The 16,260-nt window shown below is 24.9% G+C and overlaps 8 protein-coding genes and 1 non-coding gene across 9 annotated transcripts, besides 3 other annotated features; 5 read left to right on the forward strand and 4 right to left on the reverse strand.

The window, feature by feature from the left end:
* Nucleotides 1-37: 37 nt before the first annotated feature.
* EHI_042190 (uncharacterized protein) lies at nucleotides 38-570 on the forward strand (the record flags this gene model as incomplete). The annotated part of the gene is made up of 3 exons (XM_651451.1): nucleotides 38-239; nucleotides 290-430; nucleotides 488-570. The coding sequence occupies 3 exons, from the start codon at nucleotides 38-40 to the stop codon at nucleotides 568-570; spliced, it is 426 nt and encodes a 141-aa protein (XP_656543.1).
* Nucleotides 571-610: 40 nt separating this feature from the next.
* Nucleotides 611-931, reverse strand: EHI_042200 (uncharacterized protein; the record flags this gene model as incomplete). The annotated part of the gene is made up of 1 exon (XM_651450.1): nucleotides 611-931. The coding sequence occupies one exon, from the start codon at nucleotides 929-931 to the stop codon at nucleotides 611-613; it is 321 nt and encodes a 106-aa protein (XP_656542.1).
* A 274-nt stretch (nucleotides 932-1,205) lies between these two features.
* On the reverse strand, nucleotides 1,206-6,365 carry EHI_042210 (uncharacterized protein; the record flags this gene model as incomplete). Its single annotated transcript, XM_651449.1, has 1 exon — nucleotides 1,206-6,365. The coding sequence occupies one exon, from the start codon at nucleotides 6,363-6,365 to the stop codon at nucleotides 1,206-1,208; it is 5,160 nt and encodes a 1,719-aa protein (XP_656541.1).
* A 146-nt stretch (nucleotides 6,366-6,511) lies between these two features.
* Nucleotides 6,512-7,183, reverse strand: EHI_042220 (uncharacterized protein; the record flags this gene model as incomplete). Its single annotated transcript, XM_651448.1, has 2 exons — nucleotides 6,512-6,848; nucleotides 6,900-7,183. The coding sequence occupies 2 exons, from the start codon at nucleotides 7,181-7,183 to the stop codon at nucleotides 6,512-6,514; spliced, it is 621 nt and encodes a 206-aa protein (XP_656540.1).
* A 294-nt stretch (nucleotides 7,184-7,477) lies between these two features.
* Nucleotides 7,478-8,122: a repeat region.
* A 76-nt stretch (nucleotides 8,123-8,198) lies between these two features.
* EHI_042230 (leucine rich repeat / protein phosphatase 2C domain containing protein) lies at nucleotides 8,199-10,761 on the forward strand (the record flags this gene model as incomplete). Its single annotated transcript, XM_651446.2, has 3 exons — nucleotides 8,199-8,324; nucleotides 8,384-8,692; nucleotides 8,741-10,761. The coding sequence occupies 3 exons, from the start codon at nucleotides 8,199-8,201 to the stop codon at nucleotides 10,745-10,747; spliced, it is 2,442 nt and encodes an 813-aa protein (XP_656538.2). The 3' UTR covers nucleotides 10,748-10,761.
* An 87-nt stretch (nucleotides 10,762-10,848) lies between these two features.
* Nucleotides 10,849-11,415, forward strand: EHI_042240 (ribonuclease, putative; the record flags this gene model as incomplete). The annotated part of the gene is made up of 1 exon (XM_651445.1): nucleotides 10,849-11,415. The coding sequence occupies one exon, from the start codon at nucleotides 10,849-10,851 to the stop codon at nucleotides 11,413-11,415; it is 567 nt and encodes a 188-aa protein (XP_656537.1).
* A 78-nt stretch (nucleotides 11,416-11,493) lies between these two features.
* EHI_042250 (Rab family GTPase) lies at nucleotides 11,494-12,116 on the reverse strand (the record flags this gene model as incomplete). The annotated part of the gene is made up of 1 exon (XM_651444.2): nucleotides 11,494-12,116. The coding sequence occupies one exon, from the start codon at nucleotides 12,114-12,116 to the stop codon at nucleotides 11,514-11,516; it is 603 nt and encodes a 200-aa protein (XP_656536.1). The 3' UTR covers nucleotides 11,494-11,513.
* A 356-nt stretch (nucleotides 12,117-12,472) lies between these two features.
* Nucleotides 12,473-13,504, forward strand: EHI_042260 (NADP-dependent alcohol dehydrogenase, putative; the record flags this gene model as incomplete). Its single annotated transcript, XM_651443.1, has 1 exon — nucleotides 12,473-13,504. One exon carries the CDS (start codon nucleotides 12,473-12,475, stop codon nucleotides 13,502-13,504), a length of 1,032 nt encoding a protein of 343 aa, XP_656535.1.
* A 989-nt stretch (nucleotides 13,505-14,493) lies between these two features.
* EHI_042270 lies at nucleotides 14,494-14,575 on the forward strand. The gene has a single exon. It is a non-coding gene; the product is annotated as a tRNA-Leu (tRNA).
* Nucleotides 14,576-15,217: 642 nt separating this feature from the next.
* Nucleotides 15,218-15,551: a repeat region.
* Nucleotides 15,517-15,664: a repeat region.
* The last annotated feature ends 596 nt before the right edge of the window (nucleotides 15,665-16,260 follow it).

Below are 16,260 nucleotides of genomic sequence, written 5' to 3' on the forward strand. Positions count from 1 at the left end.
TTTAAGATTTTAAAAAAAAATTAACTTGAAATTAGAAATGAAATTCAGTGTTATTGTTGTCTTATTTGTTATAACCTGTTATTCATATCAATATATTTGTGTTGAAACAATAGAAAAAAAAGATGATCCTGATATTGCAGCTATCGAAATAACAACTGTTGATAGATGTATTACTCAACATGGTAAAATAGTAGTAAGAAATTTAAAAGGAGCAATTACTGAAATTAAAGTAGGAGACGGTTTGTTTTAAATATCAAAATAAAAGGAATAGAAATAACATCGTATATAGTTGTTTATCCAGTCTCATCTACTTCTAATTATCAAGAGATAGGAGTGTTAGATGGATATTTTCCAGTTCGAGTAATTAAGAGAACAGTTGAAAATATATGTTATTACAGACAATTTGAAGTAACAATACATTCAAAAAATGGTTTGTTTTATGTATATTTTTTGTATTAAACAATAAAAGAAAATGTTTATATGATAGAATGTGATCCGTATTATGTCTATCTTGTGAAAACAAAAGAAATGGTATTTGAGGATGATATTAGTAATAGTACTGAATCATAAACATAAATTAAGTAGTTTTTATTAAATGTTTTAATTACTTTTATTCTAATGCATCATGGAACCACCAAGAAAACAAGACTACACCAATTATTACTAAACAACACACTTCAAATGCAAAGATATTTAAACACAATTTATAACGATTATGTATTACTGGGTCTTCACTCTTACTGTATATTCTTTGAATATAAAAAAAGAATGGAGGACATAATGCGGAAATAACTACATAAATAAGCATTCTTTTACGAACTTCATCATTAACAACATAATCATACCCATCTTCAATATTAGGTTCAAATTGTAATACTCCAGCAAATTGTTCTTTTGTAATACCAACAAGAATAGGAGGTGTTTCAGCCATGCAAAAAGAATTTACAATTATTAAATAAAAGTAGAGGAGTATAACTTTTTCAAAAAGATACACAAAATTGAACTTTATTTTTTTTTTCTTTTTATTATTTTATTTGAAAGAATATTATAAATGAACTTAATAATATTAATCAATTCCTTTAAGAATTAAAATTCTTACTTCTATGAACTATATAAATCTCTTTTGGTAATATTTCAATATAATCTCTTTTCTTCTTTTTCACTTTACAACAATAATAAATTAATTGAACAAAAAGTGAAATGAATTATAGTGAAAATGGTGTTCTAAAATTTTTTATATCCATTGAATGATTTCTTACAATTGATAATAAACGTTGATGATCAATTGTAATAGAATTATTTAAACATATTTTTTCAATTGCTTTAACACATTCTGATTTAATAACATCTTCATTAATTCCATCAAAAAATAAATTGTGTTGTTCAAAGCTACCTTTAGGAATGTTAGTTTCAATACAATATGATTCAAGAAATTTAGCACATTCTTGTGCAGTTTCTTCACAGTTCATACCTCTTGAAATAATTTCTGCTAATCGTTTATCAATAAAAGTATATTTAAATTTACATAATTGTAATAAGGCTTTTGTTGATACTCCATCACTTCCACCTTCTGCAATAGACATTAACGTTTCAACAACTTCATTTGGTTCAAAATCATTGAATGCATGAACAACAGATATTACAAAATTATTTTTTTGAAGACTAGTTCCTATTTTAATAAGTTCTCCAATCCATCCTTTAATTCCAGTACAATTTTTTGTTAATTCATAGACAAGATGTTGTGTCTCTTTTCTTCCTGCAGCATGAGCTAATATATTAGCTTTAATAGAATTAACAGGAACAATTTGAGCCGCTTTTTCAAAGATACCAATAACTGGAACAGAAATTAGTATTTCTGCAATAGATGGATCATTTAATTGAATTGATGCTTCAATTACTTTTTGAAGCACTTGCACTTCTCCAAATAATAATCCTCGTGCACTAATCATTGACAACATATCTAATGAAAATGATGGATTATCTTGAAGAAGAATAAATATGTCTAATGCATTTACTGCTACTTCTGTTTGGAAAACTGTACAACAACTTAAAATTATCTGTTCAAATTGTTCAAGAACACCAAAGTTATGTAATTGATTCTTTATTCCTTTAATACTTTCTGGTGTAAACATTTTATCATATGATAAAGATGGAGAAACAATACTTATTATTCTTCTTGCACATGCCTCTAATTCTCCATGAACTGTTGTTGGAGCATAAAAAAGTAAAGATAACGCACATAAATGAGGAATATATTGTATTGTAGTAATTGGTATTAATGAAATAATAAAAGAGAGTAATATGAAATAAACATTTTCTTTTTTAGAAGGGAATGTTGGAGTTATTTCAATTAAGTCACAAGGGAGTTTAGGTTGAATTGGTAGTTCCATAATATTATTATATAAATTCATAAATATTGGTAAACATAATGACTCTATTCCACATAAATTACACATAATTTTACCAATTAAACCAATACTTTCTTCAGTATTTTCTGCTTTTGTTAATAATATTTCTAATATTATATCTATTTTATCTTCACATTGTTGTATAACACATTGCCACATTTCACAAACTTCATAATCCAATTGTTGTGCTGCTGATGTCATATCAATCATAATATTAATTGTTCCTTCAAGGTCATACTGAACAGCTACTTTCATCCATTCACAACACACATGAATCAATACTCCATACTCACTATTATTTAACAAATTATGATATTGAAGAACCCCTTTTAGTATTGATGGACTTTCAGAACAATATACTTTGGCTAATTCTCTCATTATTGCACAGTTCCATGATCCACCTACAGCACATCCACAATAAGTAGAAATATTAAATTCTTGTACTCCTTTCATTAATGTTGCAAAATCATTTGAATTTTTTGATATTAAAATAATGCCATAACTTAATATTTCTTCCATATGAATAGAATATCCAGTACTAAGCATTTTATACACTGCATGATAATACATCATTCTTACATCCCTTGTCAAAAAAGAACGTTGCATTGAAATAGATAACATATTTGGATATCTTGTTAATATATTTACTAAGTATGTTTCAGAAGCAATAGGATCTGACGAATAGAGTACTTCAAGAAGATTAAACAAATCAATTGGAGTAGATATTCTTGCTTTTAATGTAATTGCTTTAACGATTGGAATAATATATTTGTGTAATGACATTTGATTAATGTATTTTGAGATAAATGTTACTAACGAATCTTCTATTGATGGAGAAGGTAATGTAATTTCTAACATACATATCTTTGATATTATTTCAAATAAAATAATATTTGAAGTTGGAAGATCTTTAAACTGAGTCCAATGCATTAATGTTGTTCTACATAATGAAATAAGGTTTTGACAACGAACATATTTAATTGGTTCGATAGATACTAATGTATTTAATAATTCAAGATTAAATTTCTTCTTTTTAGAATCAATCATTGAAGAAGCAAAAAGATCTATAATAGATGGCTCTGATAATTTAAGTAATGAATGTACCATTGAACAAATATGTTCTACACCATCATTGTATTGTGAAATAATTGAATGAATTATATGTATATTTTCTGTTTTCATTGATGCAAAAATAAATCTAATTAATTCTGGTTGCATTTTAGATGAATAATTATTAGAGAATCTATTATATAATTCTTTAACAAACAACAATTCTTTTTGTTCAGTTACAAATTTATCTATATTTTCTATAGAAACTGATGATAAATATTGAGCAATAATATTTGAATTTTCAATAATTCTATATCCTTTTAACTTTAGTGCATCAACTAATCGTGAAGCTATTTCAATAGACTTTCCATCTAATGTAATAATAAGTGCTAATATTCTTCTTTGTAACATATTAACTAATCCTTTACTAGCAACATCACTAGTTTGTCCAAATACTTCAGCAAGTTGACATACATACTCTCCTTCATTCCAATTACTTTCTTCCTCAATTCCATTACCAAGAAATTCTTCAAATATCCCACAAAATAATCTTGGATTTCTTTTTGCATCTCTGAGCAATGCTTTTCTTGCTTCTTGTTTAATTTCAAGTATTGGACTTCTCGCTGCACTAACTATTTTATGTGAAGTTGTATCTCTTGCAGTAGAGTCATGAATAAATGATTCTGGATACATTTCTAATGCCCATATATTAAATGGATCCATTACAGTTCCAATTAATGATGATATATTTGATAAAAACTCTGTTACCCCTTGTTGAACTTCTGAAGGTAAGGTAATAGATTGTGGGAGATGTTGAATAACAGTGGCACGAATATCTATCGTTGTAACAAAAATACCAGAAAGTATGTTCATTGTCATTTGATGTAAATAAACAACAGGATGTGAAAATACTTTAGAAAACATAGAAATTTCACTGTTTGAAGCATATTTTAAACGATGATATTCTTTTTTTGGCAGGATAGTTTTTGTAAGAAACTCATCTACTAATGATGAAATTAAAGAATGATTCTTTGGTAATACATCTAAACTACCACTAACATAATCACTTATCATTTCTAAAGCTTTTAATCTTTTTTGCTGATCTTTTGCACTAGACAAAAGAGTATAATTTGATACTAAAATTGGTTTGATAGAAATAGCAAATAATCCATCACTTTGAGCACCAAGATGTGCACAAGTTTCATTAATTGGTACTTTTGAATTTTTCCATTTTCGTAATAAGTCAATAATTCTTCCATATCGTTCTTCCAATTGTGTTACACCAATTCCACTTCCTCTTCCTAACCCATTAATACACACTCCATCAAGTAATTCACATAATGACCGTTTTAATACACTCCTTTGTGCTGAATTTAATGCATTTTCTACGTTACTTATAAACCTAACTGATTCACTCACGTTAATACCATTAACCGGAAGAATTATTTGTTTAAAACAAATAACCATTACTGCTGCCTCTCTAGCTGTTTCATCATTTTTAATAGTTTGAATAATATGTAAAAATGAATCTACAACATCTTTCAAAAAATATTTACTAAGTTCTTTCATTAATATAGAAGTATTATTCCGTATTTCTACACTAAATTTACTAGATGAAAAAGTAGAAGCAATAGAAACACTTCTACGATCTGAAATTCGTACGATATTAGTTAATAATTTAATACATTGTATATTAACTTGTTCATTGTCAAAAGGAATTTTATTATTAAGAGTTTGCATAAGAAATTCATAATGAGATTTATCATCCATTGAAGTAGACAATAATTCGATTGTTGACTGTATTAATGGAGAATGTTCATAACATTGTTCTGAAAACCTAACAATTAAATTTTGTATATATTGATTGTGATCTACAACCAATAATTGTTCACCTCTTAAATCAATTTTCTGTGATATTCGAGGGGTTTTTGAATTTGGACTAATAATACGAGGAGAAAGTAAATTATTCTGTTTATTAGTTTCTTTTGTAGGAGAAGATGGAATTATTCGTTTAGATAATTCATTTGACTGTGTTATTGGTAATGACGTTTGTCTCTTAACAAATTTATTTGGTGGAATTTTTTGTGTATCTGTTTCAATTTGAGATGTATTAATATTATTAACTCTATTAGACTGTACTGAAGAATTTGAATCAGTTTGTTTAATGTTAGAATATAAATGAAGAGATTGTCCTGATGAATTACTTACAGATGGATTTAAAATATCAATCTCAAATTCTTCTTCTTCTGGAGGCATAGTGGTGTTCTGTTCATCTTCTTCATCTCCAACTTCATATTCTTTTGGTTCAAATTCATCATCTCCTAATAATTCAACTGTAATATCTTTAAGGCTCTGTGTTTGAGATGGAATAATAGTGGTATTTTTATTTTGATAACGTTTAGGTGAATAAGAATTTTCAAATGGATTAATTGACTTTTTTGGAGAGAGGGATTGTTGTTGAGCAGACGGTTCATCAAATGGATTTGTTGTTGGTATTGATTTTGAAGATGGTTCGTCAAATGGATTTGTTGACGATATTGGGTTTGAAGGTGTTTCATCAAATGGATTTGTTGTTGTGTGGGTTGTTGGTTCATCAAATGGGTTTGTTGGTATTTTTTTGAATTGAAGACTTAATTTAGGTGGTTTTTGTGGTAATGAAGGAACTGCTGGTGTTTGTTTTTGTGGATATCTATTGACTGGAGGTTGTGGCACTGGTTTTTGTGATCGGGGTGAGGGTGTTGTTTCTCCAGACTTTTGTTGTTTCATAGTATGAGCAGCAAAAGGATGAGTGGATTGACGATGAATATAATTAGTGCTAGTATTTAGTGGTTGTGTATTTGCACGATGAGGAGGAGTTGGAGTTGGCTTAGAGGGAGTTTTTGGTTTAGGAGGTGGGGTTGGTTTCATGAGGAGAATAAATGAAATAAGAAAAAATAAAATTAATGGAAAGTTTTTCTTAACCAAGAATGGATTTTTTCTTTTTACTTTTCAAGCTATTAATTATAGTTTATTTTATATATAAAACAGTAAATAGATGAAGAGAAAAAACAAAGTTAACAGTAGAAAGTAAGATCATCAAACATGTCTAACAACTCTTCTACTATATCATCGGGAAATGAATCTACATTAATCTCAAAATCCCATCCATTCACCTTGTTTAGTAAAATGGTATAAATGGCTTGGGTTTGATAACAATTTGCATTGGCTATTAATTGTTTTAATTTTTGACGTTTTTCTCTCATTGGAACTTCAGTGAGGGTATGAGAAAAGTCAAAAGAAAGTGGATCAAGCATAGTATTAATATCTATCTTTCTTAAATGATCCATGCGTTGAATAGATTGAATAAATCCATTATTATAATCATTCATTGAATTAAAATTGACAGCAAGACTAGTATTTATAAATCATATTTTCTCAAATATAAAGTGTATTAAAACAAACTTCATTGAATCAAGAAGATTTAAGAAGAAAGAAACCATTCTTTGTTTCATTGAAGATGAGAGAGTTGGACTTCTATATAAATCAAAAAATAAAGGATATAAGAAAATTAATAATTGGTCAATGTTAGTACAGCCTTGTATTTGTTCCAAATGATGATAGAGAATATCAGTTGTTTCAGGGTTTATTGATAATGATGATTGAACTTTTTGAATTAATCCCTGAATATTTCTAAGGACTTCTTCTTGAGTATGAGAAGAGAAACGTTGTGGGATAATGTTAGTCATACAAGTAAATAAGTAGATAAGAAGATTGTGCGATAAAATCTTTGATTTTTAATCGTTTCTTTTTGAATCAGGTAAAGTAAAAGTGAATTTAAATCTGAAAAGAATATTCTTTGTCTATAAATTTCTCGGGACCATGATTATTTCGTTAAAAAAAAAGTGATTTTAAAGTGAATTTCTTGAATGATTTTTCTTCTGTTTATTCAAAACTTATTTTTGTTTATTTTTTGTGTTTTTTAATTCATTTTCGTTTAATATAAAAAAAAACATAATTTAATAACAATATTATTTTTTAACAAAAAAAAAAAAAAAAAGAAATCAATTATGATTAACCTTATTTTTAGGTTTTTCATCATGTTGAGAAGTGAGCGAATCAGTTTCTTCAACACGCTTTATTTCTATTGAAATAAAGTTTTTGCAAGCATGCTCGACTTAAATGGTTCCTCAATTAAGTTGCTGCCTGACTTTTATTTTGATTTTAATGAGTAATATAATATTTCTCATTCTTTATATTGTTGTTTTAAGGAGAGTATATCCATAACTTACTGTTATAGCTCATCTCCTTTTACCTTCGACACCCCTTAAAGAAACCCTATTCCTTGATAATATCATTATGTTTAATTTTTGTGCAACAATATCAATTATATATGCGTCTTCTTTAATAAATGATAATTCTTAATACATAATACCTCCTTAGTAAATAATAATCCTTATAATTAATAATGAATAACAATACACCTCAATGAATAACAATACACCTCAATGAATAATAATCTTTTATAATAATCACTTCTAATAAATATTAATAATAATAAACAGTTAGTGTTGAATAGATATTATCTCACCAAAGGCACGTCATGACCAGACGATAACTGGGAGATTCGAAGCATGGGATTATTTTAGGGTTTCGTGTGGTGTCTCTGACGTGCCATCTTCGAATCTATAACAATATTATTTTTTAACAATAAAAAGAAAAAATAAAAATTTTCAGCAGAACTTATAATCATAAGAAAAATTTATGTCTTTTATAGAGCAGCCAAATACTATTATTTTTAAAGCCAAAGAGCTGCTTTCTTTTCCTAATGAAGTAATTAATAATAGTAATTTCATTACAACATTAAATCTCAGTTTAAATTATATTACCGTTTGTTATTTTTTATAATAATAAAAATTACTAATATCAACAATCAAGTAATATAATAGGAAATACCAAATGTTAGTTTTGAACGACTAAATGTATTAGCATTATTAGGAAATAAAATTTCATTTATTTCAGAAAAACAAACTAAGTTATTTCCAAAATTACATAAACTCGACGTTTCACAAAATTTACTTTCTGACGTTTCATCACTTATCAATCTCACCTATCTCAGTCATCTTGACTTATCACAAAATTCAATAACTGATATCACTCCTCTTATTCATTTAGAAAATTTAGAATTTCTTTCATTATCAGTTAATCATATTCATTCGCTACCTGATGGATTTACAAAACTTAGAAAATTAAAGACTGTTTGTTTTAATTTTTGTTACTTAAAATACCTTATTTATATCATTTAGTTAGATATAGATCATAATTTCTTTGAAACTATCCCAACAACTATTTGTGAATGTCCTTTACAATCAATAAACTTAAATGGTAATTTTATTAAAAAAATTCCAATTGAATTTACTAAATTGCAGACTTTACACATGTTTTCTATTGCATATAATCAATTAACAGAACTTCCATCATTCTTTTCTTTATTATCAAATCTTAATTCATTAGACATTGATCATAATCCATTAACTTCAATTAGCCTTTTAGCAAGTATGAGTATCTCTGATTTAGTAATGAGTGATGTTTCATTTAATACTCTTTCATTACATGAATTTGTTACATTAACAAGACTAAGAATATTTGGTGGAAGTATTAAACAAGTAAATGAATTACCTCCAATTAAAACATTATATATAGAAAATATTGGTCTTAAAAAAATTGAATCAATTCCAGAATGTAATGAACTTTCATTACAGACAAATGGACTTACTTCTATTCCAGCAGTTAATTCTGCTATAGAAGTATTAAATTTAAAAGATAATTTATTAACACAATTACCTGATATGTATCCTACTCTTCAACGATTGGATGTTACAAAAAATCTTTTATCTGAATTACCACAACTTCATACATCACTTAGATTTCTTTCAATTTCATGTAATAATTTCGATTCTTTTCCAAATAATATAACTCAATTAATTCATCTTCATTATCTGGATTTATCAAACAATAAAGTTATTTCTATTCCATCTTCAATATGTAATTTAGTTGAATTAGAACAATTAAGAATGTCTTTTAATTATATTTGTTCATTACCAAATGAATTATCAATGCTTAGTCATTTAAGGTTATTAAATATTTCTCATAATAGATTATATCAATTACCACCATACCTTCCTTTTTCATTAAGAACATTATTAATAAATTCTAATCATTTAATTTGTTTACCTTCAATAATAAAAAATATTCATTTAATAGAAATTGATATTAGTTGTAATCAACTTGTTAGTATTGATTATTTAACAGCAATTCATTCATTACAAAGTATTAATTGTAGTTATAATGATATTCAAACAATACCAAAAGAAGTATTTGAACATAAAAAACTTGAAAGATTAACTGTTTGTGGAAAAAGATGTTCAGGAATAAATAAATTAAAGAAAAATACTGTTGTTTTAATGACAACAAAAACAAATAATGGATTATATTCTCTACCTGTTAAACGATCTACTATAACAACAATTAAAAGGAATGATAATAAATCTAAATTAATACATCCATGTAATACTATTTGTTCATTTGGTATTTCTGAATGGAAAGGAAATAGAGAAACAATGGAAGATTGTTTATGTGTAATAGAAAATCTTATTGAACATGGAAATCATTTAATTGTATTATGTGATGGTCATGGAGGTTCAGAAACATCATTTTATTGTGTCTCTCGATTTAAAGAAACAATAGAAAAAATATTTATTCAAAAACCAGAAGTAGGAATAAGTAATATTCTCATTCAAACATTTCTTGAACTTAATAAGAATATTAATATTTGTGGAATTAAAGATGGATCAACTTGTCTTTGTATTTTTATTTGTGATAAAAAACTTTATATTGCTAATACTGGAGACTGTAAATGTTTGTTAATAAAACAAGATGGATTTATACAATTAACTGTTGAACATCGTCCTGTTATTAAATCAGAATATAAAAGAATAAGAGAAAATGGAGGTTATGTTATTAATGATAGAACAAACGGCATTCTTGCATTATCAAGAAGTTTAGGAGATACATCTATTCAACCTATTTTAACACCAACGCCAGATATTTTCATTAGAGAACGAGAAGAATCTGATCAATTTCTTATTGTAGCATGTGATGGAGTATGGGATTTCTTAAGGAATGAAGAAGTTTATTCGATAGTAAAAAAGAGAATAAATTCTGAACCTTCAGATATTTCATCTTCAATAAGAGACATGGCATTTGCACGAGGAAGTACTGATAATGTTTCATGTGTAGTTTGTAAATTTTAAAATGTTTTATTATTTTTTATTTATTTTAATTTTTTGTTTTTTAATAATGAATTTTTATTTTATTTTTTTTAATTAATTTAAATAAACAAAATACCATTATAATGCCTAAAAAACCTAAATGGTATGTTGTATTTGAAGGAAGAAAAAGAGGAATTTATACAAGTTGGGATGTATGTTCTTCACTTATTAAAGGATTTTCACAAGCAAAATATAAAAGTTATTTAACACAAAAAGAAGCTGAAGATGTATTTCAAAATTATATCACAATTCATCCAAATCCAATTACTAATGAAGAAATAATAGAAAAACGAATAATAAAAGATAATAATAAGAAAGATACTATACTAGTTAAAGAAGATATAATAATTCCATCATTTAATGAAGTAAAATTACCTAGTCAAATGAAACAATCTAATAACTCTTCTTTTGGAATAAGATTTAGTCAAAATAAAAATGGATTAATTAGAACAGATATAAATGAAGTTGTAATACCAGGAATTCAATCAGTAGAATTATATAAAAAAGGAATTGAATATTTATTTTATAATCATCTTATTGAAGTTGGTTATAAATTAATAATTCCATTATGTTATTTTCAACAAATTCAAGTATCATCTCTTTTAATTCCTCTTCAAACTATTTATGATATGATTATTCAAATTGAATAAAAAAATATTTCTAATTCTTTCTTTTAACTTCTTTCTTCTTTTCTTTCTCTTTCATTAAAAAAGATATCTTTTAACAATAACATCAAACAATTTTTGAATTAAAGCAAAGCACACTTACCACTCTTTTTCTCTTTTATTGGAGGTGGAATTGGTCTACCTTTTGCTTTCAATTGTTTAATTGATTCTTCAATTGCTTCTGGAAGAATTGTATTAAACATAGCATCAATTCCTTCACCATTTTGAACAGAAATTTTAAAGTCTTTCATTGGATTTTTAGTGAGAAAATCTTTAAAGTCATTTTCATTAATTTGACTTTCAAGATCAGTTTTATTTCCACATAAAAATTTTGGAACATTACCTTTATCTGGACCGTATCGTTTTAATTCTCCAACCCAATTTTGAAGAGATAATAATGAATCATTTTTTGTAATATCATAAACAAAAACACAAGCAGAAGCATTTTGATAAACAGCAGAAGTAACAGTAGCCATTTGTTCAGCTCCACAAGTATCAGGTAATACTAGTTTTAATTTACGATTTTGAAAAACTAAGCTCTTATGATTTAGCTCTTTAACTTCTCCACTATATTCGCAATATTTATGAATAAGTGATGTTTTTCCAACTCCTAAATCTCCAATAATTACAATTTTAATTGGTAATTCATCACTTGCTTGTTTATTTCTATTTGCATTTGTGCTCATCTTTCCTTATTTTTAAGTTTGTTTTTGTAGAGTTCTTTTTCTTCTTTTATTATTTAACTTTTTTATTATTATTTTACTATATCTTATTATCAATGCTTTTTCTCATTTTGGTTTCCTATAAATATATGGAGAGGCGATTATTATTTTTAGTTATAAAAACTTCTTTCTCTTTATTTTTTTCTTTGAAAATTCATGTCTGAATGAAACGAATTTTTTTCATTCTTTTTTTCATTTTTTTATTAATAACAATATATCATAATATTATATTTTTAGTTCTTATTATTTTTTGGTTCATAAAACTAATTTGGAGTTAAAAAAAAATAATTTCAAAATCAATCAATTATATATCAAATAAGATGAAAGGACTTTGTTTTTCTGACGAAAATCAACTAGAAATCATTGAAGTTGAAAAGCCACAAATCAATCACGAAACTGATGCGGTTGTCAAAATAACATTTGCATCAATTTGTAGTAGTGACATTCATATTTTAAAAGGAAAAGTACCAAGAGCTAAAAAAGGTGTTATTTTAGGTCATGAAGGAGTTGGAGAAGTTGTTGAAATTGGAAAAGATGTTAAGAAAATTAAAGTTGGTGATCATGTTTCAATCAATTGCATTACTTTTTGTGGCAATTGTTGGTTTTGTCAACATGGATATATTAATAATTGTGAATATGGAGGATGGGAAATTGGATGTAGAGAAAATGGGACAATGGCAGAGTATGTAAGAATTCCATTTGCTGATTCAAGTTTAAATGTTATTCCAAAAGAAGTGAAAGATGAACAATGTTTATTAGTTGGTGATGTTCTTTCAAGTGGATATTTTGGAGTTGAATTAGGAGAAGTGAAAGAAGGGGATATTGTTACTGTCATAGGTTGTGGTCCTGTTGGTTTATGTTCAATGCTTTGTTGTAAAATGAAAAAGGCTAAGGTTATTGCTTTAGATATTAATACTCAATGTTTAGAATATGCACAAAAATTACATTGTTGTGATTGGAGTTTTAACCCACATAATTGTGATATTGTTAATGAGATTCTTAGTATTACTAATAATAGAGGATGTGATTGTACAATAGAAAATGCAGGAACAAATGAATCTTTTGAATTATCATGGAAATTAACTCGACCAAATGGAATTGTTGCTTTAGTAGCTATGTATGAATCAAACCAACCATTTCCATTACCTTTGATGTATGGTAAAAATCTTATTTTTAAAACTGGTGGAGTTGATGCAATTCATTGTGATGAGTTAATTGAGAAAATTAAAAATAAAGAAATTGACACAATGCCATTACTTACTCAACAATTCACTTTTGATCAAATTTTAAGTGCATTCAATTTCTTTCAAAATAAACCAACTCACTGCGTCAAAGTTGTTATTCAATTCTAATTTTATTGTTTTGTTTTAATATCTTTTTTGAAGTTGATTTTTAGTATTAAAAAATACAACAAATAAAACCAGAATGTATTATTTATTATAATAAGTTAATAGTCAAGTTAGTATAATAAAATAATTGAATGTTAATTATTAATTCCATTTTGATATTTAAAATTATGAGAATTAAAAATTCATTTTATAAAAATATCATTATTTTATTATAACCTATAATTATAAATTCATTCTTAATTCATTTTATAATATGTTTATCTTCACTTCATATAGTTAAACTCTCAATTAACTATAACTATTGGGTTAAATACCGTCAGCACAATTATCAATTTTATAACTAACTTGTTTTGTAATTTATATATCTGTTTTTTTTTTCTTTCAACATTGATGTATTGATACGAAAAATTATCAATTTAGAATTAACTATTATATTATTTATTTATCTTTTTAATAAACAGAACAATTATGATATTTTTTTTTAAAATCCTGTGGTATGGTTTATATTAAGTATTTTTTGTGTTGTAATTTCTGTGAATCTCTTTTTAAAACACTATAAAAGAAAAATAAAAGAATATTTTTTAATAAATTGATTAATAAAAAGTCATCAGACTTTAATAAATACTCAAAATAATGAATATATAGATAATGATATTTATTTAAAAGTATAGACATCAATAAATATTAAATTGAATGTGTATATTCACATATTAAAGTACAATAAAAAATACATTAATAACAAAATCAAGAAATAACATAATGCATAATGAAAATACAATTAATGAAAAAAGTTATACAAATAGTACAACATATATACCACACTTATTATTATTTTGAAGAATGAGAAAAAAGAGATAAAATGATAGACAAAATTATATCAATAAAGAAAACATCAAAACATAATATTCAAAGGAATAAGACACAACAACGGATAAGAAAGAGTTAAAAGAAGAAAAAGACTAATAAGAGAATAAAAAGTAATATAAAGAGAAGCACGAATGGCCGAGTGGTCTAAGGCGTCCGCTTTAGGCGCGGATATCGAAAGATGCGTGGGATCAAACCCCACTTCGTGCATTTTTATTTTTATTAAAATTAGAAGGTTATTCTAAAAATTTTTATTTTTATTTAAAATAATAGAAAATGGATAATACTCATTTTATTGTCAAATGATGTAATAATAAATAATTGATTAACAACAAGAAACAAGAATTGAAACAAGAATAAAAAATAATGAATATAATTGATATATATGAAAGAAATGACATGAGTAGATATAAATTGAAATAAACAAGAAAGTCAAAATAAAAATGAAGAGAATAACCAACTAATTGAATAGTAATATTCAATAGAAAATAATTGTATTATTAATTTAAATAATATTGTTTTCAATGATAAATATCAAATAATAAAATGAAATAACACAAAAAGACTAATAAAAGAATAAATTAAATATTATATAATGAAATGATAATAATACAACATGATTAATTCAATACACTGTCTTTCTATTATTTGTTAAAGGTGTTATTTATTATTCATTTTTATAACATTCTAATAATGAATAAACATATACATTAGTACTACTTGTATAATTATGTATTTCTTTCTTATCATTTTCTTTTATTTCATTATTCTATCAATTCAACATTAATTTTATTTTTTATCTTATTTGAATCATTCTGATTCTTTCTCTTTTTATTTAATTATAAAGAAAATGATGAATAACAAGAAACATAACAAATAATATTAAAACAAATAAACAGAGCAAAAGAAATTCATATCAATAAACAAATATAAATGATAGAAGAATGAGTGAAATATGTATTATCTGTATTGATAGAATTATATGAATCATTATATTATTAATCATTATCATAACTAACACTACATTGATAATATTGTTTATTTCATTCATTTTCATTGTCATAATTATTTTAACAACAATTTTAATAGAAACAAACTGTATTATCACAATAGAAATAAATATCAAAATAAAACACAAAGAAGATACAAACAATATCAAAACATAAATATTAAAAATATAAATAAGTATTAATAACAAAACTTCTAAGAATTTGATTTAATTGTTTTTAATAATCCTCATCATTGTATTAATATTAATGAAATATTTCAGAACATACAAGAATATTAAATGATTAATGAATATTATTAATGATGGGATATGGAATTAAAATTAGCAAAGAAAAAATACATCTAAATAATTTACAAAAATGAAAAAAGAAGCATAATTTATTGCATTATTAGAATATTCAACTCTATTACATTTTAATCCTAAAAAATAAAATAAAAAGTATGATAAATATACAATCTGTAAATATTTATGTTTATCTTTTATATTCATTTATATTTTATATGAAATATTAATGAAATAGTTGATCTGATTGATCATATTTAATTGTTTATATTTTTTTATCATTTATTCTTATTATTCTATTATTTTATTCTTATTATTCTTTTGTTTCTATATTCTATATCATATACTCATATATTCATATCATTTTCATTTATATTTTATTACATATTAGATGTTATAATAATAACATAACACATATTATTGATTATATAATAAACATCATGATGAAGTTATACATATAAATAATAAACATAAAAAAGAGTAAAATATTTTTCATTAATAAAATAATGTTAATTATTTTACATCATTAAATTAGACACTTTTATTGAATATTTCTATTTTTTACAATAAAAATACACAATTATTTCATTTTTCATTTCTTCTT

The sequence above is a fragment of the Entamoeba histolytica genome, genomic scaffold (assembly GCF_000208925.1).
Source record: "Entamoeba histolytica HM-1:IMSS scf_1104750516925 genomic scaffold, whole genome shotgun sequence".
Classification (NCBI taxonomy): Eukaryota; Evosea; order Mastigamoebida; family Endamoebidae; genus Entamoeba; species Entamoeba histolytica.